Source organism: Falco rusticolus, chromosome 6, assembly GCF_015220075.1.
Source record: "Falco rusticolus isolate bFalRus1 chromosome 6, bFalRus1.pri, whole genome shotgun sequence".
Classification (NCBI taxonomy): domain Eukaryota; kingdom Metazoa; phylum Chordata; class Aves; order Falconiformes; family Falconidae; genus Falco; species Falco rusticolus.
The window spans coordinates 33736192-33763074 of NC_051192.1; the positions used below are offsets into that span (position 1 = coordinate 33736192).

Genomic DNA, 26883 nt, shown 5'->3' on the forward strand with positions numbered 1-26883 from the left:
GCCCCTAATAAGATGAGTTGAACAGTCTCCTTTTAGAATCTCCAAAAGAAAAATAAACACATAGAGCAGACTTAATTTGTAAAATGCTCCAAAGTTTATCTTGGCAGAACAGTTTCAGGCAGTGAGATTTCTCTCCCTCTCACACACATTCATACACATACACATTCACAGACACACATGCACACACACACACGTCTCAAAATTAGGACAGGCCCTTACAATAGCAAATACTGCAGAAAACTTCTATATCTGGATAAATCCACAGATCCTTATTCAGGCAAAGCTCTCATTTTCAAATCAATGGAAATTTTTCCAAAGCGAGACAACAATCCTTGAAGCCTCTTTGTGTCAGTACAGACCTGCTGTGTCACAGTGGGAGATAGCGAGCCACACAAGTGCCTCCTGTCTCAGGTCCCCCTCCCATGTGCCGGCACTTCTGCCAGCTGTAAAGCAGCGATGCAACTGCCATCCCCTCCTCCTGCCTGCCTGGGGCCCCACTTGTTGGGCACAGCTGGACAGCCTGGTGGGTGATCTGCCAGACAGCTGCTGCTGGCACACGGGTTCCTTCCAGGAGTCACAGGCTCCCACTGCTGCCCGTCCTCTTGTTCCTCCTCCACACCTCCTTCACACACATCTTGCACATCAGAGCCAAGGCAACTTCAGAGAATGTGGAGATGAAGGCCACCAAAGGCTTTCTTCCAGCCTCGCAGGCTTAGATTTTTTCTTTTTTCTTTTTATAGACTGTATGCCTGCAATCAGGCTGTGCCTGGGAGCCACAACAACAGTGGAATACTCAGGCTCCAGATCTAACAGCCAAGACATTGGACAAGTGCAGGGCACAATGCAACCAACAGCAAACAGCACCGGGCCCTGCACTGACACCCCCAAATAGTCTGGAGCTCTACCACCTCTTGCAGCAGCCACTGGCCTTTCAGACAGTTTATTTACTTCAAGGCCTGCAAAGCAAACAGTCAGTTCCCTCAAGATAAGCAAGAATAGAGGCAGATTTACATGGCTGAAGCACAACTCAAGGCCAGTGCATGCACACTTCTCTGGACCATCCTTGCTCAGTGCCACCAAGTTACAGAATGTAGACCCTGACTTACTAAAACCCTACAGAATAATGCAACGAGTTCCTCTTCTCCCCTTCCCTTCCCTTCCCTTCCCTTCCCTTCCCTTCCCTTCCCTTCCCTTCCCTTCCCTTCCCTTCCCTTCCCTTCCCTTCCCTTCCCTTCCCTTCCCTTCCCTTCCCTTCCCTTCCCTTCCCTTCCCTTCCCTTCCCTTCCCTTCCCTTCCCTTCCCTTCCCTTCCCTTCCCTTCCCTTCCCTTCCCTTCCCTTCCCTTCCCTTCCCTTCCCTTCCCTTCCCTTCCCTTCCCCTCCCTTCCTCTTTTCTCTTTCCTCTTTTCTCTCTTTCCTCTTTTCTCTTTTCTTTTCTCTTCCCTTCTGTTCTCTTCCCTTTCCTTCTTGGCTGCTGGTAGGTTGCCAGTAATTTCCAACATTTGGTCTGGCAACTGTTTTACCATAAATATTTAGAAAAAACCATTGGAGATTAAACAAAGTGTAAGTAACTGCTCCTAAGTGATCCTCTTATTAATGTTTGCACCAATAGGTGGTTTACAAATGCTTATGAACGTCCTACTTCTAGGCTGCTTGTAGGAAAGGGCAGAATAGAAGGCAAGAGCCAGAATACCGTGTAATTTGAGTGTCACTGTGTTATCATTATAAATAATCAGTGCAGAGACAGCATTCTGTAATGTGTGCACCATGCTTGCAAATCTTCTAGACAGCAACAGGTAGCATGTGCTATCCTGACCAATGTATTTTAAATTATGTGTATGGCCACTCTAAGTTTATGTCTAAATTATGTCTAAGCCCACAAAAGTACTCAGAGCCCCAGTTTAGATGTCTTTGCATTTCTCTGGTCTGTCCCAAAAATATATATAAAAAAATAAAACCAAAAAACAAACCAACCCCCCCCAGCCCCTCCCACCACAAAATGTATGAAGAGCAATCATGTGTTACAGGCGAAAAGACAAGCACTGCTCTGGTGGAATTTGTAACTTTTACTGTATTCAAAAATTATCCTGACTATACAGTGTCTTACATGTCTTAAGTGTCCATTGTGCAGTGTGGTATCTGTAGCAGAGAAGGGATGAACACTAACAGTGGTCTGGGGCTGACAGTGAGATATTTAAGTAATGCTGACAGAAGTCACTTTCCAGTGGGCACAATTCTGAGGATAAAAAAGGCCACATTTAAAATAAATTGAATGAAGATGTATAAATGCATCTACATGCTAGCCAATTTTTTTCCTGAAAAAATACGATATTCTAGGAACACAGTGAACAGCAGGTATACATCTATGCATTGCATACCACAGCAGAGTTTTCTATCCTAACGAAGATTTGTGATACTGTTCTTTTTCATGTTAATTACATTATTTATTGTGAGTTTGCAGTGAGTGTGTTGGTTCCAATACAGAAGGGGTAAAAAATGCATCGAAAGACTCCAGTATCCACCTTGCACTGGTGAAGTCCTACAAACAAAGAGGCCTGGGGCTTCTCCAAGCCACTTGTGATGCTCTCCTAGGGTGGTAATGTCTGGTTCTCAGAAATAATGCATGTAAGGCAGACTTCTTAGCACCTTACCTAATTTTTGAAGCTGTCAGTCTCCTTCTCCTTTCCTTTCCCCCTACCTTAAAGAAAATGTCTGGATAGTCTCTAGGTTTTATCTATGTTCATACTTTCATTTTAGTTTCATAGCCACATCTGACTTTTCAAATTTAGAGTGGCCATTTTCTGTATGTGAGTTTAGATCTTTACTGAAGAAATAAAAGCAAGCTAGGCAACTGGGAGAGTTGTATGAGTGCTAAGCAGGAACATGCTGACTTGAGCACTCCCATCACTGACTGTGGTGCCTTATGGAGTTGCTGGCTTCAGCAGCAGGGAAGGAGGATGAAACTTGTTAAGGTAAAGTTTGGTGCTGCAGGTTCCCCAGAGAAAGAAAAGGGGAAGATACAGTGCTTGTGATCACCTGAAGCAGCCCTCAGCAAGTTAAACAGAAAGGGAGGTGGCAAAAGAAGTTACTAACGGTCTCCTCAGTAGTTCAGATGTTGAGCTGGTGTCAAGAGCGAAAGGGTAATGTCTGCTCCAGCTTCCCCTCTGCATGGTCAACTAGTACCCAGCTCAAATGAAACAGTTGTTGATAGTACCAGTTCCCAAGCATGAGATGGACTCAAAGCACAGGCAGTGGTGTGTCTGACTCCAGTGGGTGCAGTGCATATTTCACAGTGCTGCTAAGGCAGGGCCAGCTCTGACATTTTGCTGAAGTTAGTAGCCATCTGCCAGAGAATGATGGCTACTGGCTGGATCTGGCCTTGCACACAATGTTCACATCCAAAAGCAGGAGACAGAAAGACATGAAGTCTTCTTTAGGCCTTAGTCTTTCTGAACTTGTTTATAGGCTTCCAGGTGCTGGCAGTCTTTCACCTCTAGAGTCAGTAGCCAGCGGGGGGGGAGGGTGAGGGAACTATCTTGAGCTTCTTGACAGTGGCAAGGCTGATGAATGCCAGGTAGAATGTAAGGCGATTTATCTTCTGTGTCCATGTGTGCATATACGAGAGCTTCAGGAAGTCAGGCAGAAGAGATGCTCATGCTCTAGAAAAGTTACAGAGGGGCAGACTAGATGGTCTCTTCCAGGAAGAGGAACATTAGTAAGCGGTGTTTCTGAGCTAGTGGGCTTGGATAGTTGAAAGGAACTAGACTTGTTCTGCACAAAACTCCCCTAAGTGACTGTATTCACCTTAAAATAACAACAGTAAGAAGCAGCAGCAAGAATGCACCTTTCAAAACCTGTACCAATGTCAGTTCATTTTTTATATTAATCCCCTTGAGAGGTTTGCGGGAGGGCATTGTCATAATTTTCAAAAAGTGAAAAGGAGGCAAATGGGTTCTTTTCTAAGACTAGCCAACAGCAGTGATCTCATTTTAAGACGCACAGACCACTTACTTGCAAATGTTGCTGAAGTCCAGGTAGTCAGACCTCTTTATCTCAAGGAGGAAAAACCACTGGATGATTTGGCAGGGACCTGTTGATTTTTACAGGACAGAGACATTTGACCCAAATAAATAATTTTACTATCTCCCTTGACTGCAGGCATTGAAAGCATAAACACCAACAACTGAACCAGTCATTGTACGTAAACCAGCAACTCCCAGGCCACCTCATCCCTAGGCAGGGGTTTAAGATAGTTCTGATGGGCTGAGCCCTAGAAGTGTCTATTTGCTTCCAATGACTACAAAGTCTGGTGTCTTCAAGCCAGAGGATTTTCCCCACTCCATCCATAGAAGAGTTAAACCTGACAAGCCCCATGTTGGTGGGAGGAGCCTGGACAGATGGGTCGATCATAGGTATCCAAATCCTCAGTGCCTACAACAAGGGGAGATGAATCCCAGCATGGGTCCTTATGTGCAGGCACCTTAATGTTTAAAATAGGATAAAAATCTTTCAGAGGTGCTAAAATGTAGTTGAAAGGGAAATGAACTTCCAGAGCTCTCAGCTCACACTCTGGAGCCATGCTTGAATTTTCAGGGCAGCAGATATTTTAATTGTACATCGTTTCAGGGGGATTGCTGGGATATCATTTCCCCTCAAGTCTGGGATGCTGTGGGCCATTTCCACTTATCTCACAACAGTAATGATCATGATGAAAACAATTGTTTCTCAAAATTTGCTATTCCATTGCCATCGGTACAGTGTAAGCACATAGAATTTGAGTGTGAAAGTGCTGATTGAGAGTAGAAGCACTTTACAGCCACCTAGCCCAGATGTGAATGCATACCCCAGTGGGAGGTCAGTGTCTTCAGTGGGAGGGGGGATCCAGCTTCACACTTTCAGAGCAGGAGCCACAGGCAATGGGAATGAAAGAAAAGTGTAAAAAGAGAGGCTATAATAATAAAGGTAATTTTTCTTCTTTTGCTTACAGCTATACTGGCTGAGGGAATATGCTGTTTAAGGTAATAAGGGGAAATGCTGTTTAATGTCTGTATAGGACAGCACCTTAGACACTGCTCTGAGATGCTAGTTTGAAGAAACTAAGTGGAATACATGCTGTAGTTCAGAAAAACCAGGAGCAGTGTATAACTTGGCTTGTTATTCCTTCTGCTTTTTGAAAGAGGAGTATTCCGTCATTTCACTCCATTTTTTACATGAGACAACCTTCCATCTTTACATCCTCTTTAAAATACTAATTTATTAGTGCATTCTTAATTTTCTTTGATATAAAAAATAAACAAACTGACTGCTGAAGAACATTATATACATGTTTAGGCTTTAAAAAATGAAACAGTACTGTTAATTTTCTTTTGTTTTGCCAGTAATTTCATATGAATGTTACACTGCATTAGACAAGTGGCTAAGACACAGCAAGACAAAATTATGTGAAATCAAAAGGATACTTTCTTGAGATTCTCCCCTTCTCTATCCTGCACAAATTTATCATGGCAAAATCAACAAGTCTCCTACCATCTGTTTGCTTACACTGATGCCTCATCCAGCAGATATGCTACATTGAAACCTTATGAGACATAAAAATCCAATTTTGTTCATAAGGCAACAATGTGGAGTTTGTTTTAAGGAAACTGAAGTTTATTTTATTTCTGAAAACTCCTGTGAAGCAAGTAGTTCTCAAATCACAAAGAAAATATTGGATCATCACCCTATATTAAAAATATGGCAATTTTGTTTGTTTTATCCACAATTACTTCATTCACTTTTTTTATGACATCAGAATCAGATTGATGAGCATAATACAACTCACTGTGAGTAAGAAAATTATGATGTTGCTGATGCTATCTTAAGGCAAAATGTTAACAAATGTCTGGCTCGCCAGCGTGTGCAGCCCCTAGTCAGGGGTACAGCTGTGAGGGATGTCTGAAGGTGCCTAGCAGAAACTGTAGGACCTACTCAATGGTTCCTTTCTCAGGCACAATAACCTATAGCACACTTTTAGAAAGATGTTTGACCTCTCATTTGAAGCATGCACGCAACTGAGATTATACTGCCTCCCTAAGACTATTCCAATGATTTAACTACCAAGGCTTTCTGAAATTTGTCTTGCATAATGCAGTTGAGAATCAGTGATTCCCATGTCCAACCACTGATCTGTCATACCTTTACTTCCAGTAGCAGATAGCTTTATAGCATCAGATACTTTAGGGACAATGCTTAATTACAGACTGATTTCTTTTTCCACCTAAAGAAAGAGGTGTTGCTGTAAAGTGTGCCTCAGGCAAGACTGGTTTTGGACAAAACACTCCACTGGGGTAGATGCAGATTTTAGTATGCTTTTTTATCAATAAGAACAGGCATGACTGAGGCTTTAATGTATCTGATCTCAGCCCCATTCTATGCAGGTGTAACTCTTTTGGTGCTGAATTTCCATGGAGCTGTTCTTTGCTCATAAAATCATAACAAAAGAATTGGAGCAGGGTCTATGACAGTGTTGTTCCTATGTTGTGACCAAGCAACTGTGTTCCTGATGGAAGTGAAGGCCATGAAGACATCCAGCTGCCATATTCCCTCATGGCTGTGCCCCACCTGCCACTAGTAGTTCTCAGGCATGATGTAGTATAAGACACTTCAAAGCTTAGAGATCTTCAGAGGAAGAAAACAGCAGTGAGGTGACGCACTGGCCCTTCTGAATCCTTAGTACTGAACTATTGCTTCAGCATGGGCACTGGGATGGCTGCGCCTCCCCCTTGCAATATAAAGCAGAAAAAGGCCAATAGCAATCAAACAGTGTCAAACATGTGGTGCATTCCCTGTCTTCTCAAAACCTGTTGTTAAAGAGCTGCTACATTCACCTAAGAGAAAGATAATGTAACGCCTAATGCATTTACTTACATCATGGAGCTTCATCTTGCTTCATGGCTGTAAAGTGCCTGGAGGACCACAGGGTGAAAGGTCCTACAGAACTGGACAACATGTATTTGCAGTCTTACTGTTACTGCTGCTGTTGCTATTTGATTATATTGTGTTCTTGGTTTTTTTTTAAGGATGGCTGAAATCACAATGCAGTTTGGAATAATTATATTTATTCTCTTTTTCACATGCCTGTGAAAAACTTTGCAATCATAATAATTTTTCTCTGATCATTTGGCCTCCTTTTCACTTCGCTTCCCTTTGAACACCTCTTTCTAATTTTCTGTGTGAACACCTTTGTTGTACTGGCTTTTTTCCATATGGAGTGTTACATATGATGTTGGTATGGAAAGTATTACACAGTAAACAGCAGATTTAAGCTGAAAAAGATATTTTAGAGATTAACGAACAGACTTTGAGTCTCTCCTTTTATAAGACACCAGTTTGATTCTTAACGAAATCAAAGCAATCAGTTTTCCTTCCTATCAGAACATAGTTTGGTAGCCCCTTACACTATCATTTAATAATCTCAAAGTTGAAAATCTAATCTTTATATTAAAAAAGCAATGGAATTATCATCTGTGTTGGATCTCTTTCTGAGACACAAAGAAACAGGACTGCTAACTCCAAGCACTGTAGGAATCTTAGTCCCAGATATAATGGCAGTGATTTAAAATATATGAACATTAATTTAAGAAAGTTGATAAATTAAAGTAGTTCCAGAAACCTTTCATAAGCCTTTTGAATTCACATAGCTGTGCTTTTCTCTGCAGAATTGGGGAAGATAATTTATTTTTTAAATCTTTTAAAAAAGGAGAAAAGAATAATGGTTTTTCTCTCTGGAACACCGTGAAAACATAGTCATTCTATTGAAAATATTTGATATTTTATTTTCTCTACTACAAAATTACCTAAAAATATTGAGAAGTTAAAAAATGAAAAATAGTTTAAACTTCAAATTAGTTAACACCTGAGAAGTTCAAGGCATTGGTTTCAAAGTTAGCATGTTAGAGTTACACTTTTGCCTACTTCAGGAAGATAGGTGTCTGCTCCAAGCACAAGAGCCTGTATTCAAGAATGTGTCCTTAATTTTAATCAGGTATTTAAGTCTAATTGAAGTCAAGGGGTCTGTAACACATGTGTGAAGGTAACCATATGCTGATGTGCTTTTTCAAATGGAGAAGAATTTAAGCGTGGGCTTACATGGTAATTGTTCGGGGTTTTTATCAGCTGGGTCTGGGCATGCAGAAAGTAGCATAAAAGGGATCAACAAACATTAAAGCTTGTTAACTTGGTGCTCAGTATAGAGGAGGAAAAGGGCCTTTTATTTCCCTGAAATTTCTGACCTTTTTTGTTATTTTTCTTCTCCCTGTTGCTCTTTGCTCACCAACCACAGCTCTCGTTTGCTGTGGACAATTCCCAAAGGGAACATTCCTTGCTGGAGCAACTTACCCAGCTCTTTTCCTTAATTTACAGCAAGTACAGCACCCCTTGCTGAATGCATAGCAGATCCTTTGGCCTCAAGCCAGTGTTAATAGCATGTTTTCCAATAATCTAATCTCTTCAGCCACAGAGCAGAAATCAGAAAGTTAAAAGAACTGGCTTCTCAACTTGTCTCGGTCCACCTTTGAAATGTGTGCATGGAAAGGTTGTGTGAGTGACTACAGTAAATTGTTACCACATTTGCACCCATGACTCAGTAGTTGTGTTCGTAACAATGTGATGTATATGAGAGACTCCCGTATAAAGCAAGGTTTAATGCAGTGCCAGGAACAGAATCGCACATGAAGGCTTGCGTGTGCAAAGCCAGGAATTTCGGCCAAAGCTGAGGACATATTGTAAACATCCATGAATTAAACACCTCAACACTCCTAAGAGATAGGTATCATTTCTCCTTTGCAGATGAAGAAACTGAAGCCCAAAGGTGACAAGGCCAAAACTTTTAAGTTTGGCACTAGAAGTGAAGCAGAAATCCTTTGATTGGACTCCTAAATAAATAGCTGCATTTTCAGACCTCTGACCATCTGCATCTTCCACAGGCACTCTGAAAATCAGGTTATGTACATAGGAATGAAGCAGAAGGTTAGTTGTCTCACTGGAGGCCCTGGATTTGAAAATTAGCTAATACTTTTAACTTTCCGATGCTAGAAGGGGACCATAAGCTGGCAACTTCACCAACCTTCAAATCCAAGAACCCCTACCTTTCTCCAAAAGCCCATAACTTGGTGGTGCTGTTAGGACAGATTCAAATATAGGGAAAGATAAGCTAACTAGATGTTGAATGTTCACCTATTGCTCTCATTCCACGCTGTTTATTTCTTTTTTATCTGTACTGGACTGTGTGTATGTTTGCTTTGGGGGTAGGGAACTGACACCATCACAATCATTTTTCCTTATTTCTAACATTATACAGACCTCTGGTGGTCTACAGATTACAGGTTGGTAATCGAGTCTGTCACTCTACCCGAGGACAGAATCCCCTACACATACAATTTTGCTTGCCATCACTGGGGGCAAGTACTTGCAGGGAACGGCTACCTCTCTGTGAGAGCAAGTTGCTTGACTCGCTCCATGCAACTCCATGGGGTCAAGGAGTCAGTTAAGAAGGATTTTTCATACTAGGGCACAGTTCAACCTTTCCTTTTGCATATTGCATTTTGGCATCTGCTTGTGTCATTTTTTATCACAATTTTTGCTGCAGCAGCCCGGCATTTGGAGTGGTGTTGTTGCGGTCATCCCGTATCCGAGCCCTGTCTCATGGCAGCCCAACGTGGTGCCGCAAGCCACTAGCCACCAGTCCAGCTGCCAAATATTCATCATATTGGATGCTTTAAAAATAACTGCTGTGATCTCATGTTTTTCTAATATCTGGGGGATGTTTGGTTTTCACTGAAGCCTAACTAATTGTTGGTATAACTTCTATTAGACAGTTCTATTTGGAGTAACAGATTCTATTTCTATCATTTATTCTGCATCAAATTAACTTAATTATTTTACAGCATGACAAAATAGAACTGAACAGTCCTTTCTCTTCCTCATTACTGTAGTTAGTAGAAAAAAGTTCAACAGAGCACTGCTGCAAAGTGCCAAGGATATTTTGCAAGCTAGCTAAGGCATCTGCCACCTGAAAAAACAGCTCTCTCATGTCATGAAACAGCAAACGGATCATTTAGTTGTGCAGCAGGTTGGGTAGGAAGAGGTGTCTCACAAATTTGTACTTGCATGTGCAGCATAAGGTTAAACATGTGCCTTTGGGATGCTGCTGTGATCCAGCCTAAATGATGTGACTCCGAACATTGTTATTGGTGAAATACTTTAGCAAAAGTATATTTTTAAGATGACTTGTTCAACTGTGCATCAAAAGTGTCAGATATCACTTTGGGTCTGCATCAGCAATATTAAATAACATATCAGAGAAATAAAACCCAGTCATCCCTAAAAGTTGTACTTCATAGATTAACCATTAATCTTTCCAAATATTTTTAAGTTTAGGCTAAACTGGTTTTAAAGACACAAAAGGCTCTTTTTCATACTTTTCTGCAATTGAGAAAAAAAAATTAAAGTCCCTTCAAAACTTTTGACTTTACAGTCCTTACTATACAATGTTCAATAACACTCGTAACACTGACCCTAAATATCCTAGATATTTAATTCTTGGGTTTATATAACTTTGTTTGTCTTTCTGCACCTAGTATTGGCTATACGTGGTCAATACGTGGCCTCAGTTTATTTTTTTACTTTAGAATTTCCTTTTTCTTTCAAATTGAAATTCTAAATTTTACCATTCCTTACCACCTTTATGTTGTTACTATTGTTATTTCAAATCAAAGTCACTCAGAGGATCATCGACAGAACATAATTCCATTAGAACCTGCCCACTTTTTAAAAATAGAAGTATTTTGTAAAAAAGCCTTGTCATAATTTTGTCTTTTCTTTTTTTTTTATTCTTTAAATAATGGAAACCAATTATTCCCAATGAAGTGAAACAGATTATCTTCTAATCTTTTGTGGAATATTTCATAAATTTTTGCATTTTATGGCAATTTTACACAAATCAGACTTTTTAAATTTCCTCTTTGTGAAATAGCATTCCCATTATCCCCTATAGGTGTGATCCTTACGGGCAGGCATTGGAGCTGAGCAGAACATTCATAGAGACCTTTAATCAATTAAACTGATTTCCCAGTTGCTGCACATCCTCTTCAGGGCATCCTCAAGAGGCTGGAGCAGCCTGGCAGCTTTCAGCCTTAGGATACAAGGGAGGTGGTGGCCATGGGGCTCCTCTTAGCAGGACGAGTGCCGGTGAAGGTGGGTGCGGGGGACCTGGCTTCCTCCTGCATTGACCCAGCAGCCGTGAGGGGTGTCCTCTACACTGGAGGTGGCAACAAGGGGAGAACAGAGCATTTTGGTCTCTGCCCAAACCTCTTCAGGCCACTAACACGCATGATAGGATTGCTGCAGGCAAACTAGCTTTAGAGGGAAAGCTGTGACCGAACGGCTACTGACTGTTGATGCCATAGCGGTGCTGCCTGCCATGTACCTGCGCAGCTGCACAGAGCTCGCCAGGGCTGTGCAGCCTCTGGCTACCACAGTCACTAACAGCCCCAAGCGGTACGCAATTTCTATTTTCAAATACAGTCTGTGCACCAGCTTTCAATTAATTTGACTATCTGGAAAGTTTGATGTGTCAGTGCTATACTGTTAATTGGTTTGGGGATAAAGAACATACTTTTACAGATATTACATTAAAAAAAAAACCCAACACCCAAGCATTTTTAATTCATCTTAATACATTTTCTCTTGCAATCAACTGAACTGATTGGCACGCAAATCCTCGGAGAAGTGGTGGAGTGATGGTACATCCACACATAAAAAAGAACCGTCTCCCTGCTTAAACACAAAATGGATGATAACCTTGACTTCATCACCAGTACCCCAAGAATTCAGCTCAAATACTTCCTAGTGCGGCTTTAGCTCAAACTGCCTGCTGTGCATCACTGCAGTGATGTTAGATGTATTACGGTTTGGGGGAAGTGAATGGTGCTTGGTGTGAGTGCTAAATTTCTTTCATGTGGGTCAGCATGTGAGGCAGTGAAGCTGGTTGGGAGGGGAAGGCTCAGACTTCAAAGAGAGGGTAGTGCGCAGAAGGGGTGATGAAACAAGCCCTAACTACGTGCCATTCATAGTTACTTCACAAGAAGAGCCAGGCACACCAAGCTGTTGAACAGTGTTTCTCAGGAATCAGACGCCTACTTAAATCTTGCCCATCCTACTACTTAATCCCAGTCAAAACAGGCCAACTGATCACACTGCCCTCTAAAAATCAGATAACTGTACTCTGAACCATGGACTACCCTAACACCAATTAACAAACCAGTGAAATCCTCACCCCCATCTCCTCACAGTTTTGCCATTGATTTTGGTGGGCCAGGACTTAGTGAGTCCGAGGTGGCTGGTGATGATGTCTTTAGTCTGTTTTCCATCAGACCTGAATTTGATTTCATGTCATACTGTTCATGCTTTGCACTCAAAAACCTTTGACTTATCTTTTTTTTTTATTTTTTTCCACACTGTGATGGGTCCCAGTGGCATGAGGGAAAGGTGAAAATAGTTGGGTCATCAGTTGTGGAGTGTTGAGAGCAAATACATTGCTACACAGCTACACAGCACTACAGCAGACAAACAGTCACTAGATCTAGGATTTTCATCATTAATTTAAACTTGGAATTTTGGACAGTATTTTTTGTCACTGACAGATAGATGGTCTGGTCAGCCTGAAGAATTTACCGTATTTAGTTTTTGAAAAATTGGTATCAGAGTTTCGGCTTGTTACAAATTGTAGAAAACAACTTTTAAAGACCTTCAAGCACTGTGATACGCCTTAGTGTCTATAATCTGGGTTCAAATCTTCACGTGAAACTTGAATTTAAAGAGATAGGTTCTGCTTTAATGTCTGCAGGCATCAGTCCAGACCAGTTCCACTGCAAACAACATACTTCAGGGCTTTTAGTTAGTTAGCTTCAGTATGGTATGAATTTAATCATTACACAGAAAAAAAATATTTCATTCAGTACAAACTTTTGATCAGTTCCACTCAGGAAAATACACAAAATTGAGAGGATATTAAGTAATTGACCAAAGGCACATCTGAGCAATGCCAAGGCAGTGGGCTGGCTTGCTGTCTGGTTTATTAATTTTTTAACGCTGTAAACATGGTAGTAGAAAATCATAGCTTTGACACGGGATTACAGGCTTTCGCTGTCTAAACCCTTCTCCCTAGTCCCCAGCATGGAAAGTAAAATCTGTTACATCCTGCTGTTCTTTCTGTGGTTTCTGAAACAAAACTTTGAGAGAAAAACTCCGGTCTCAAAAGACCCTGTGGGAAACGAGAAACTTGCAAATGCTACTGTAGTTGTGTAATGTTGACAGTACAAGCTGAGTGATCCTTATACAGCTTGGAAGTACACGAGCATCTCTGTAATACGCAACAATAAAAGCCTCTAGTATGTTAAAGGAACGAAGCAGGAGAAGCAAGCTGGGGGGTGTGAGTGTGGGGGGGAGGAAGGCTCTGGTGCCACCAGCACAACCTGAGCACCAGTGAACTTTGTTAGAAAAGCATAAACAATAGATGGAATGCTAGCATCAAGCAGAAAATCAAGCAGAAAGACTGCATATTTCAAAGAATGAGCATGTGCAATATACAGCTGTGCTTTTTTACTGGATAGAAGTATGTATATCTTGTAGGGAAGAGACTGGGGGGTCAGGGGAGTCACAGTGACGTCGACACCTTTGTTTTTCGAATTCTGTGTGCATGCAAAGTGTAAAATCAGCTGAGGATCTTCATGATGGCGTGTTGCAGGATTTGATTATTAAAATACTGTCTAAATATATGTGCATCAAATATAATCTCTTTCCAAACTCACACCTCCTTTTTTCATCTTGGCACAGGTGCTTTATTTGCAAGTAGCTGAGTCTGACAAATGTCATGACACATTGGTTATGCAAGTATTAGTTTATACAACTGCTAGGTTACTACTCTTTATAGATCCCAAACTTTCCCTTCTATAACAGGTCTTCCTATCTAGGCAATGAGGACGAGATATGTAATTCACTTTTCTATTTTTAAAGGAGATTTATAAAGTATAGTCTTGAAGGCTGGGTATTTGGAAACAGCTACAGTTGACTTTAAAAGTAAGACCTGTAGTTGCTTATAGGATTTAGAACTTGATGCGTGAAGGTATTGAATGACCTGGTCCTACCTTTGCTATCAAAGGCAACTTGCCTCAGGGTTCCTCTTTGGTTCCTATACTGGTTAAACTTCCTGGATGCCTGAATTCTGGTGGTGCTCCATAGTACATGGGAAAAAAAAGTCAATTTCCCTTCTCTCTCCATGAAAAGAATTTTTCAGTGTATTTACAAAACTCTCTGGAATGAGAAGGAGCTATTTGTGGTTGCTGTGGCTGATTTTTGTTGTGCTGAAGATGCTAAGAGACTGCATAAAACTCTGCACCCCTGGTGAGGTTTTTCAGCCTGTTGATGGTCTTTCTAACCAAATTCAAGGGAAGTGTGTTCTGGCAGCCAGTATACTTAATTTTCAGGATGACTTTGCCAGATGTGTTTAATAATGATGAGGCATTCCCCAGTGAGATCTTGGCCACTTGGGCTGATGGCCTTCTTGCTCACAGACACCACTACAAAACGGTTATGGATACTCCCTGAGACTGTGGGACTGTCCCATACTCATGTTGCTGTTGCTTTTTAGAACTGTTGACACTTGGTGAACAAAATAGGTTGGTTTCTTTTCCCTCAGATGGGAAGTGCCTCTTGAGGAAGAAAATACTCTGTCAATCTAGGCAGATGCTTGAAGAAATTTTTTTTTTTCAGTCCTTATGGGATCTTTTTCCTTCCAAACACCGGAGGACACTTGAGGATCTTCTTTGTTAATGTGTTTTGTACCACAGAAGGCAGCAATGTTCTGAAGTAAAATTAAAGTCAGACAAATCTCTAGAGGAGTTACCATCCTCATAGAAAGAAATCTCAAAGTATTTGTGAAGCACAGATCACAAAGAGAAACAGAATATGTTAAGCCTTTAACAGCAGACTTTTAGACTGATTTTTCCTCTTTTCCGCTTTTGCTCCCTCTTTTGCTTTCAAGGCCACCTCAGACTCCTGTAGATCCAGGTGAGGCTGGACGGGGAGTCTACATCCCTCAGCTATCACCACTAGTTCTGTTGCATCCCAGAAAACAAATGGCAAATCCAATGCAGCAATTGCCATGTATGGGTCTGTCTTCCCCGCAGAGCCCAGCTGCTGCCCCATCACAACACATGAAGTCCCTTGCTTCCCTGTGGATGATTTAAGGCCAAGCAATCAAGCAGAGCTTAGTCTGCAAGACTGAGCTCAGGTTTCATCTTGGCCCAGGCTGCCAATCTGTTTAGCAGTGATAACACAAACTTATCAAACCCATGTGTATGTGCTCTCCCAGTGCTGTCCCACCACTCCTGGGCTTTCTCCTTGCTCTGTGCCGCACGTTGCCTACACGTTGGTTCAGTGGTTTTGCCCCACCATTGTCCATTCTGCTTCTAATGCATTTCCACACAGAGAAATGCTGTCCAAGAAAGAGTCTGAGGAAATACACTGTGGTTTGCAATCTGAATTCCTTAATGACTTCCTCATTAGAACAGCTCACTGCCAAATGCTGTTTGCCTTTGCCTAGAGGATGGTCTGCATGATTAAGAGTAGCTCTGCTTTAGATGAAGTATTGTTTTCAAGCCACTGCCACAGGCAGCTGCTTCACACTAGGTGAAAGAGAGCGAACTGAATGCCAGTGAATGCATGGAGTGATCAAGTGACATGAGAACCCGTGGGATATCCTGTCCCAAATCTCCTCCACCACAAGGGCTAGTGCCTACATGGGTGCCGCATGGTGGGTAAAGCCAAGGCAGGGCCTGGGTCCTGCAGCAAGGGGCAGCCCAACCAGTGAGGCTGAATTCCAGAGCAGCTCTGCTGTGAAAATATTTCCTGTGAGAATGCACAAGCCCAAGAAACCAGGAGTAGTGGCAGCTTTTGAGCAGGGATGGATCTCGCTTGTCTATCACATCCGTTTCAAGAACAAAGCTCTAAATGGACGTCTTGGTCATTGAAGACTGGTGATGAGACAGTGCATCTCAGCTGCAGCAAATGGGCAAAGAATATTCTTCTGCCCCAAGCTTTTCCCCTGGCTGTCAGAACATACACCCAGCCAGGTTCCTCCTGCGTTTCCTTAGTTTCATGTTTGATCCCATAAATTTAAATCTATATATAAAGTGTAGCTGCTAGAAAAATGTCATTGCAAATGTTGTAGAATTTATTTGCTGCATGCCATCAAAATCTTCTGTTGTCTCATCATTATAAATTCAGATTCAACTTCAGCTCCTTGTCCCTAACTTTCTATTTTTAACAGAGAGACCACAGCTCATTGTTTCCAGAGCAGGGCTTTGGAAAATATTCTGAGAAAGGAAAATCCCCAGTGATTGCATTTGCTAATTAGGCTTAAAACTAATATCTGGACAAACAGCTTGCACAAAAAAAGGCCTCCAAGCCAAAAAAGGCTTAATGCCAGCAAGGGGAAGAGAATAGTTCAAGATTACCTTAGTGTCTTCTCTGATCCCCAGTATTTAGACTTTATAAGAAGAAAAATGGAGGGATGGATTCCAGACCTAAAGCCAGCCACGAGCCTGCACATACATCCTTTGTACCTGATGAGTCAGCAGGCCTGGCTGACCCACTTGTAAGCAACGGGGAAGAGCTTGTCTGTGGGTCTCTGTGCTCCCACCACTTGCTTTGCCTATTGCTGTGCTGTATTTTTCATCCTTGAGAGCCTAGGTTTTCACCGTGCTCAAAAAGTGTTCGAATACAAGAGGGCAGACTGCTTGGTGGCTGGTAGGGTTATGTCTAATGGAAGACACTGCTTCTAGCAGCCCATGCATAAAATATTTCATCCTCATCGAAGTCAGTTTTGAGGGTTGTGGAGAATTTTTTCTATTTCATTTTTTTTGTCTTTATAGTGGAGCAGGTTGCATCAAAGACCAAGTGGTTACAAGGAAGAGCATTTCTTGGACCTATTCGCAATGCTAAAGCCCAGATCTGGTTCTGCAGCCAGAGCCTAACCCACGAGGCCACAGCACCTGCCCCTCTGCCAAGAGACGGGACCTCTCTGTCCCTCTTACCACATCTAAACTTTTGGCTAACAGGAGCAGTCTGCCCTTCCCTAGTGCTTTTTCACCTGTGGACTTCAAAGTGTTTCTTAAAGTGGATATACATTACTTACCCATTTCTACTGTTGACTTAAGTGTAGAAATTTGAAGTAATGCATGCTTATACCAGGTGTACCGTGGCTGGATTTCACCAGATGGGGTTTGTGTTCCCAGCTTGTTGCGGCACATCACTTAAACTCTGAGCTCACACTGTCTGATATGGGGGGAAACAAGAGGCAAAACTTCTGGTTGCTTCCTTATGGTTATGGTGTGCAATTGCTGGAGTGCTTGAGATCTGCAGGCAACTAACACCTCGCTGCAATGAGGGACGAATAGTAAGGGCCAGTTCTGTAGCCAGCAGTGATAAATTCCCTCCCTGTGGCAGGAAGATGTTTCAGAGCCTGAGTTTGCCCCGTTTCCTTCTGGAATCCCTCTGACCCCACTTGGCCTCTGCAGGAGGAGAGGGACTGGCCCCTACATTGCAGGGATCAGGAAAATGCCTGGATCTCAGCCAGAGAGGGAGGAGACTGAGAGGTAATGAGAACGAGAGTTTCAGCTGGAGCTTGGAGATGCCTTATTTCAAACATGCTATCTCATTGTCTGAATATTTCTCCTCCACCATTTATTTTCTCCCAGGTTCAATGACAAAGCCCAGTGCTGTGCTGTCAAACAGTACCAGTTTCTGGACTCAGCTGTCTCTGCTTTGCTCCTTGCCTGAGCCAGAATAAGGGTCTTCCTAGCGTTCAGAGCAAGCACAATGAGAGACAGTTTTATTACACAGGTATAGGGGTCAAAGAAATGCCAGGCACAATAGGGGACTATCAAAAAAGGATCCCTTTATTAGCTTTCAAGAGAAAAAAATTCTTTCTTCATTTAAAATGTCAATTCTGACTCTTCAACGAGGCTTTTGTTTTATACATTTTCAAGAACATAAGCTTGTTTTGCTTCACACATTGAGTTGTAACATGGCATGAAATCAACTTCTAAATGGAGCTTGACTTACATATTTTAACTTCTTGCTCCGTAATACTGACAATGTGATTCTCCATTTAGATCTACAGGCTTCCTTTTTTGCCATGTTATTTGTATGGGATGTATCTGGGATGCATGAAAGGAGGCAGAAATTATGAAAATGGCTGGGAGTACATTTTATTTTATACTTAATACTTCTGGAGTTGAAAAGGAGATGGAAGTTGGCCATGTAATAGATCTTAGCTACAGAGAATTATCATCTTTCAATAATTAAGTATTGCCTGTCTCAAGGGCTCAATACACACAGCTTGACCTCAGAGAAGTTGCACATAATGTTTTCTCTGTCAAAAGAATCTACTCATAACGATGTGTCACAGGTGCTCACACATAATATGTTTCCCATCAAAAGTTATCATCCATATTTTATACAGCAGCTTTGACGACAAATATTTTGTACTTCAGCTGCTTTTTCTTCCCTCTGTCAGACTTAATGAAGGAAAGTCACAGGTAGTTTTTAAATAATGTCAGCTTCTTAGATCACATTACTGTGCCTGCCTTTGAAAGTAGCTTCATACAAGAGCCAAAAGACAGGGGAGAGAGAGACACGGACATTTTCATTTACTTAAATTTTAAAAGAAAGCCAATTCTTCAGGATCTTAATTTCAAAATCAATATACTCTGTATCTTTGGAATCTTCTCAGAAAAAAATATGCCATACTTACTGAGAACTCAGTCTTTTGAGAGTCTTGAAAGCAAGTCTGATAACTGAATTGAGATTGCAGTTTCTGACTATGCAGAATGCTGTTTATTCTCATAGTAGTGGTGTCTTGGTGGTAAAAACACGTTCCTCCAGGTTTTGCATAAAGTGAGTGCCTTGGGCAGCACAGAGAATTGGGTTCTTATATTCTCATTTAAATTGTTTGTCTGCAGCAAGGCCAAAGTTTGCTCTTCTCCTACATGTTCAGCCCTACTGAGAGAAATAGCCCTCATTCCTCATTCTGTTAATGAAAGAGGAAAAGTGAACTTGACCTCCCTGTGAGGATTCTCAGGTTGAGGAACTGGTCATCAAAACCTCAGAGCATAGAGGAGTGCTTTTCCTGTTCATGGGCCATGTCTTTTCTGCCAAAACTGTAAAGGAACAAAGTACAGAGGTATTCCTGAACTTCCCTGCCACCAGGTAAATGCCCCTGAGGTAGCAGAGAGTGGTGGCTTTCAACCAGCCTTCAAGCCATGAATTCATATGGGCTTCTGCTCTGCCTCCAAGGGATCCACAGAAGGGACCTGACAAAAGCAGGCTCATTGCATATGCAAGCCATTTAGCAATATCTGCAGATAAAAATAAGATCAAAACACTAAAATAGGCAATCAAACTGTATGGCATGTATGTATTTATAAAATTATCACTGGACTGAGCAGAAGGCAGAACAGGAACCTAACAGTTTTTACGAATAGTATTTACAAATGTAAATGAAGACTGGTTTCTCTTACATATGAAATATAACCAGGTGTCTCAGGCTGAGAGATGAAAGCTTACACTTAGAAAAATGCCTGGGTTTTTCATATAACACGAGGCCAAAAAAAAGGGGGCACGGGGTCTGGAGTTATTTGATGCTGAAGTATTTTTCAGATCCAACACTTATTTAAGAATGCAACCAAGAAGGAATTAAAAGTAGGTAACGGCTTCTAAAGTACCTGAGGATGCACAACATTAGGCTCTACCTCTGAGAAGGAATACACTGATTAATGTTTGCTACTGAAAAGATAGTCTGCAATAGCATCCTCTTTTCTGCTACCCCCAAGCCCCTAAAGAGCTGAATAGTCTTAAGCAGTGAGTGTAATAAGTTTTCCTTTCCTTGTCTGAAGAATTAGAACAATTCAACTGAAAGGCAAATATAATCCTACCTATGCTCCATGCTGGGACTGCAGCAGGGTAAATGCCACAGTTAAGTCTGAACATCAGGTTTTAATTGTTAGAGATTAAAAACATGCCAGAGAGAACATTCCAGGGAAAGAAGGAGGGTGAGAAGGATGGCTCTCCTGTGTCTTTTTGTTAAGGCAAATTAGCATCAGATCTTACAAGGGCATATTCCTGCACAGCAGAACTCAATCAAATGGCATTTAGCCAATGAAAGAAATTACACACTAGGTTGATTTTTAATCATCCATCTAGGAAAAGCAAAGATAAGTTAACATGTATTTCCTGCTGAACCAAGTGCATACAAGTCAGAAAAGCCACTGAAAATAACTAAAAGAAAAATAACTGTTCTCGAGGATGCTGCCATTCCATAAAATCTATTTCAAATGTAATTTACTGTTAACTATTTCTGCAAGATGTGAGCACATCAGCTGAGTTTCTCATTTTTATGCAGGTGAAATAATCGCTGAAATGAAATGTCAGGTCATAAGAGACCCAAGAAAAAAATGAAGCAATCTTTAAGAGCTGTCAGAGGGGTAGATGGTCCACCCTTCCAAGTACAGAGAAATCATTATTTCACGGTCTTGTCTAATATCTTGTTCTCTCACCATTATTTTTTCCTTTTTAATCTTTGCCTTCTCAGTGCATCCTAATGTGAGCCAGGGTTGCCAAGGAGGGTGTGCTACGTGTTCTGACTACAACGGATGCCTGTCATGTAAGCCCAGGCTCTTTTTTGTTCTGGAAAGGATTGGCATGAAACAGATTGGAGTATGTCTTTCCTCGTGTCCAAGCGGATACTACGGGACACGGTATCCCGACATTAATAAGTGTGCAAGTAAGTGCTGGGGAAAGGGGAAATGGATTCATGGATTTGTTTGTTCTCTCTTGAATGCTGCATTCCCTTAGAAGTCAAGTCAACAGAGAAGCAGATGGACAGGCTGTGTCTTTATTTGTTCAGTTCTTTTATAATAGTATAGTAAATATTAACCTGAGCAAGAAGTTAAGGTGAAAGATCACAAAACAGCCTAAAGCTCAGGCATCCTGACTCTGCAGGAATGACCTGCCTAAGACCCAGGTGATGGTCTCCTCCTCTGTATCCCATGTGAAAGGGATGCGCCAGCAGGCACCAGGCGCTGCCCTCCAGCAGCAAGAGGGAGTGGTGGCAGCTCTGAAGAGTGAGGGCAGAGAGATGATGAATCTCGGTGGCTGGAGCCATTTAACCTACAGCCCTTAGCCTCCTGACCCTTGCGACAAGGGGACAAGACAGCAGGTGTCATTCTTTGAGGATGCAGTTTGCCCTGGTTTCTTTATAGCGTGTCTCACACTCAGTGTAGTCCTCTGAATGCCTGTAGCAGCTGACCAGGTGTCACCCTGATTTGGGGAAGTTACTGATTCATGTTGCCTCTGGGCTGGGAGACAGAGAACCCAGCTCTGTTCTTTACTGCTTGGGCAAGATTTTGACCTTACTATGTATTTTGAACCATAAATGACTTGGAAAATATTGTAATGTCCTCCCCACTCCTCTTTTTGTTGTTGAATTAACTATTTTTAATCCCACAGGTGATATAAAAACATAAGAATGATGGCCAAGCAACTCTCCCAGTTTTTACCTGGTAATAAAAATTATTTAATGAATGGACCCCAGAGTAAAGTCTTACAGAGTAACTTGACACTGTAAAGTATTTGCTCACTTTTTAGCAGTGTGTGGCCTTGCATTTCAGACATGAGCTGTGCCATACACAAGTTTTTATGTATTTCTTTTAAAAATATCTAAGAACTGGGAAATACACCACTAATGCCAATTTGGGGTAGTTATATGGAGAATACATGAAAACTACAGGACATCTGATTGAACATCAGGGATTCATTTAAAAAAAGAAAAAGATGTTGATGCAAAACAGTCTTAAGCAGATCCTAAATTCTGGCATATTTTTATTCCTCCCGGATGAATGGAGACAGATAGCATGGAACTGGCCCAGTACCGTACCCTGTGGGGTTAATTAGTACCTGTGCTGTGTCAGTGTAGGGCAGCAGCAGTATGCTGTTATTCTGACATGCTGTGCTCTGTCTTCCATTTGCATAGGTCTTCAAGAAGACAAGCAGTGTGAGGCCGTTCAGCATCAGGCCACCCTTATAAAACCCTCACTCGTGCCAAGGTCACTTGTGGCTGGCATCACTGTGTGCAAAGGCCATGAAGAAGATCTAAATATAATTTGCTTCCTTTGAAGATTCTTTAACATTGCTAGAATTGTGTGGTTCTGGTATATGTGAGAGAGCCCATGGTGTTTCATGGCAAAGAGTAACAGCATTGTCGTTTACTGTTTGCATTTCAGAATGTAAAGCTGACTGTGATACCTGCTTCACCAGAAACTTCTGCACAAAGTGTAAAAGTGGGTTTTACTTATACAGTGGAAAGTGCCTTGAAAAATGCCCTGATGGGCTGGAAGCCAACAATCACACAATGGAGTGCACTAGCATCGGTAAGTCCTGTCCCCTCATGTCCTGCCTGGTTTTCTGACAGGGGATGGGGGATCTAGGGAGAGCAGGAGTCCAAAGATCAGTTACACAACCAAGGAATCCTTAACTTAAAATGAAAATGTTCTGTATCAGAAGATGTATTCCCCAGCACAACAAACTCACGGTATTTTCCAAGTCTTTCCAAACATTTCACAAGAGGCACAAGCTTGGCTGTGCCCCACAAACGCAGCCTTGACACTAAGGGCAATTCTGCCTCAGGAAATATGGCCTGTTTGGTCTTCCCTGAGGTAGAACGACATCCATGTCTTACTTGCTCTGTTGCAGTGTTACGCAGTACCGCTAACATCAAAGGTTCAGAAATCCTGAGCCAGACTCCACATGTAGTCAAAAGATTAAAACACTAACTGCTTTGCTTTAGCTCCCTTGTACTACCTGAGCTTTCAAAGCATGCGTGCATCAACATTTTGAAGCTTACCTTCACAAAGGCGAAGGCTAGAAACTAAAACTTTAAGAAAAAAAACCCAACCAAACACCCACAAAAAACCCAAAATGGTATATGTGCATAATCACCTGACTCCAGAAACTGAGGATTAAAATAAAACACCAAATAGTGTGGCACTGTCACTGCAGGAACGAGATTGGCAACACTGGTCCTATGACTCACTGGCTGCAGAGAAGAGACCTGCTTTTGTATCTCTTCAGTCTCTGACTCACAAGCTCCAATTATTCACTCCGGGGCAATTTTGGAGGTCACCACACCTAACTGTCTGCTCCATCCCTCTGCCATCCCTCTGGCTGAAAGCAGAACTAGTGATATATTTGCCTCTGGGCTGGTGCAGTTGGCATCCCCGCCATGGGCATGCTGCAGCTGCGGCAAGGTTCAGCTTATTTTAGTATGCCAGCTGTGAATTGTGGTGGCTGAGGGCTGTGAACTGCGGTGGAAGCGGTAACCTCTTCAGCCACCAGCAACCAGGGAGCACTTAGGCACAGTCTGGCCATGATGGAAATCTCCTCCCCCACAGTATCATGCATATAGCTCTCCCTGCTATCGCGTGTTTTAGAGGGGAAGCAATGCAGGAATAAAAATAATGCCAAAGTGGTTTGGCATTTTCCTTCTCAAATATATATTAGTTCAGGTGGTAGTGATGTTTTTTACGGTTTTATTTTCAAGCAAAGACTTTCATCTTTGAAAGGAATTCAAGGGATCATTTTTGTTTCTTGATGGCTTTTTCCAAGTGCTGTAGACTTAGCTGCTTTAACAATGAGTCAGTCTCAAATAGGAAAAGCCATTTAAAGCTATGGAGGAATAACAGAACTTTTTTGTACACGTGAAGGCCAATTATTTTAACAGGAGAGCTCCAGTGTAATATGAAAAACAAAACTACCCACATGACAATTCACTGGAGAAAGGCTCAGAGATTGCCCAAGGTCAGTTATATTTTCAGGTTTTGAAAAATTTGGAAGTAAATTCTGGAGCCAGAAAACTGTTAACTTACATATTCCTCCTTATAGAGGGTCTGGAAGCCTTTCCTTCTGCAGTGGTGGTTATAGTCTTAAGCACGCATGTGAACATAAAGTAAATATAAATGCTCCCTGTCTTTTATCAAGAGAAGGATACTGAGGAGATGGCACAAAGGAAGGATAGTTATTAAGAGCACGTTTTCAAGCTTCCAAGGTTACTCCCATTTTTGTCTACACTGTTTGGACAAATGTCCAGCTGCACATCTTTTGAATTCCCAATAGTATGGGATGTGCATTCAGACCACTGTGGTTTAGAAACTGTAACCCACACTCTTCTGAAAAGCTTGCACCCCCCTGACCCAAATTCTCCTCTGCTTTGCCTACTTACAGCTTGTATATGCTACAGATGATGGCTCTTTCACTATTTAAGCTGAGTACCAAGCAGCAAATCACCAAAGATACTTGATTCTTAATGTAATGCCTTTTGCTATCAGTTGGTCCTTTATAACTCTATTGATTTCCAAATTCAATAATGTTGAGACCAGCTGCAGCAGCTTGACCCAGTGACTGCACTCTCACATAGGCATGAATAATGTTTAATTCCACAAAACCAAAGCAACCTCAGAACAAGCCCCAGTAACTGATTTCATTGAGACCAATTGTGTTGTTGCCCCATTTTAGGAATGGAAATATGAAACAGCATGTACAAAATAGTAACTGACATAATTATTTGACATTATTTTGTACAGTATATCCTCAGCAGTCCAATTTCTGTCAATTCAATGCTGCAAATCCTGATTAATTCCATTAATTTTTGCCACCTTTCGGCTGATGAAGAATTAAATTAATGTACCGTATGCATTGTGTATACAAAAAAGATATTGGCCAGGCTCAGCTTGTCCTATGTTTATTGCAGTGCACTGTGAAGCTAGTGAGTGGAGTCCATGGAGCCCTTGCACAAAGAAAGGAAAAACATGTGGTTTCAAAAGAGGAAATGAAGTAAGGGTCAGAGAGATCGTACAGCATCCGTCAGCAAGGGGCAATCCTTGCCCAGCTACAAGCGAGAGCAGAAAATGTATTGTACAAAGAAAGAGATGTCAGAAGGAAGGAAAAGGTACCACGTTATCATCATCATAATATGAGATTGGTATTGTGCTTGTTTAATAACTCTGAATCCCCAGGCCTCGATCGAAGGCATCACTAAAACTCCCAGTGATGTGGCGTTCTTTGGGCTGGAGAAAACTGTGCCCTTGCCTGGAGTAAATAAAGTCCTAATGCTGCTCAAAAAATGCGCATTGTGTGATCTAGAGAGGACAGGGTGGGCTGGATGGGAAGGCACATTCTCTCTTGATTCTGCTGAAAGAGCTACCAAGATGAGGGGTTGCATGTGGAGGTCAGAACCAAAAGATCCTTGTAAAACATGTCATGGTGGGAGTTGTTTGTTGGGTATCAGGCAACCAGGTTTCATGCTTCAGCCATGGGATTACTCCAAACTGATTCCTATTTTATGCTTCCCTACAGGTAAGACCCATAACTCTTGCAATTGCAGCACTGTGGCCTCTCTCCCACCTTGAACTCTTTCTGCTAGCTCTGGCTGAAAAATGTGGCCTGATCCTGCCACCTGAATCTGGCTCATGGAATCCCTACATGGGAGAAAGACCACAACACTGCATGGCAGCCAAGGGAAACTCCACTTGGTTTCACCCAATAAGCAAGGGTGCCAGCAGAACTGCCCCTCCATGCAAGCCAGCTTGTTGGACTTATTCACCATCACAGCACCTAGTGAATGGCATCCCACATGTTAAGAATGGGAGATGCTTAAGAAGTCTATGAAATAATAATTTATAAAAATTCCACCAGAGATAGTTGTTCTGTTGTTCCCTTTTCTCCCCCTGTTGCAGCATGGAAGTTTCTTGCTCTGTCAGCAGCACAGTTACTGTGGTGGGCACAGGAGTGTTGATGGAATATTTCCTTTTCCCCATCCCTCCCATTTCCCCATCCTTTCTATTCCCCACTTTTCTCCCAACCCAAAAGCAAGGCTTCACTCCTTTTGCAGGTGACTGGAACAAGTGGAGCAGCTGCCCACGGTGTGAACATCTGTGAGCCAGCACGAGGTGCTGGTACCAAGTAGTAACTTACTGTTTCATTGTTAAATGATCACTAGGGTTGCTGCAGACTACTTATCAAAATGTTAAAGGTGTTTGGAGCTTGTAGCCCTTTTGAAAGTTGGCTTATTCCTTAGGGATATAACTCATGAGAAGGGAAATAACATTAGAATGAGATAGCTACAGGTGTCTCCCCCTCACCCAAGAACTGGGTAGATTACCAATTTATGGGAATATATAGGGTAGATGTCACCTCCTCCGCCTTCTGTAAGGCAGTGCTTTGAAGAGCTACAGAGGTGTATCTGCCTCAGAGGAGCAGCCATGGCAAGCTATTTACAGGTACCCTTATGTCCAAAATGTCCATGCATGCTTCTGCTCCTGCGCAGTGGCACAACTTGAAACAGAGCCTCTTATTAGCCCACTGTAACTGGGAGAAGAGTCTTTTTTTTCTACCAAAACTAATTTTGCCAGAGCTAAAAATATAGGACTGAACTGTAATTTTGGAACTGTGAAATTTTTTTTGAGGTGACAACAATGTTGTATATTTGCTTATGGCAAAAAAGGTAATCTCTTCAGATTGGACATTTCTCTCTAGAAATGCCTGCTGTTCCTGCGTAGTAAGTACTTTAGAAGAAACTGCTCACGTATTTTACTGTCAGTTCTTGTTTTATGGGATCTGAGCCAAACCATAGCTGAAAAATACTGTGCACCGCAAGAATTTCTTCACAATCATGAATCTTCTGCTTTCTTTTTCTCCAGTGTGCCTAAAGGTGGAGGTTTTTTCCCTTCCTTTTG

The 26883-nt window shown here is 41.9% G+C and overlaps 1 protein-coding gene across 1 annotated transcript in view; it reads left to right on the forward strand.

Moving 5' to 3' along the window:
* RSPO3 (R-spondin 3) overlaps nt 1-26883 on the forward strand; it is a 61006-nt gene that overhangs the window by 14846 nt on the left and 19277 nt on the right. Inside the window, exons 3-5 of the mRNA XM_037392885.1 lie at nt 20688-20879; nt 22378-22524; nt 24900-25097. Coding sequence (XP_037248782.1) covers nt 20688-20879; nt 22378-22524; nt 24900-25097 — 537 coding nt within the window. The remainder of the gene's footprint in view (nt 1-20687; nt 20880-22377; nt 22525-24899; nt 25098-26883) is intronic.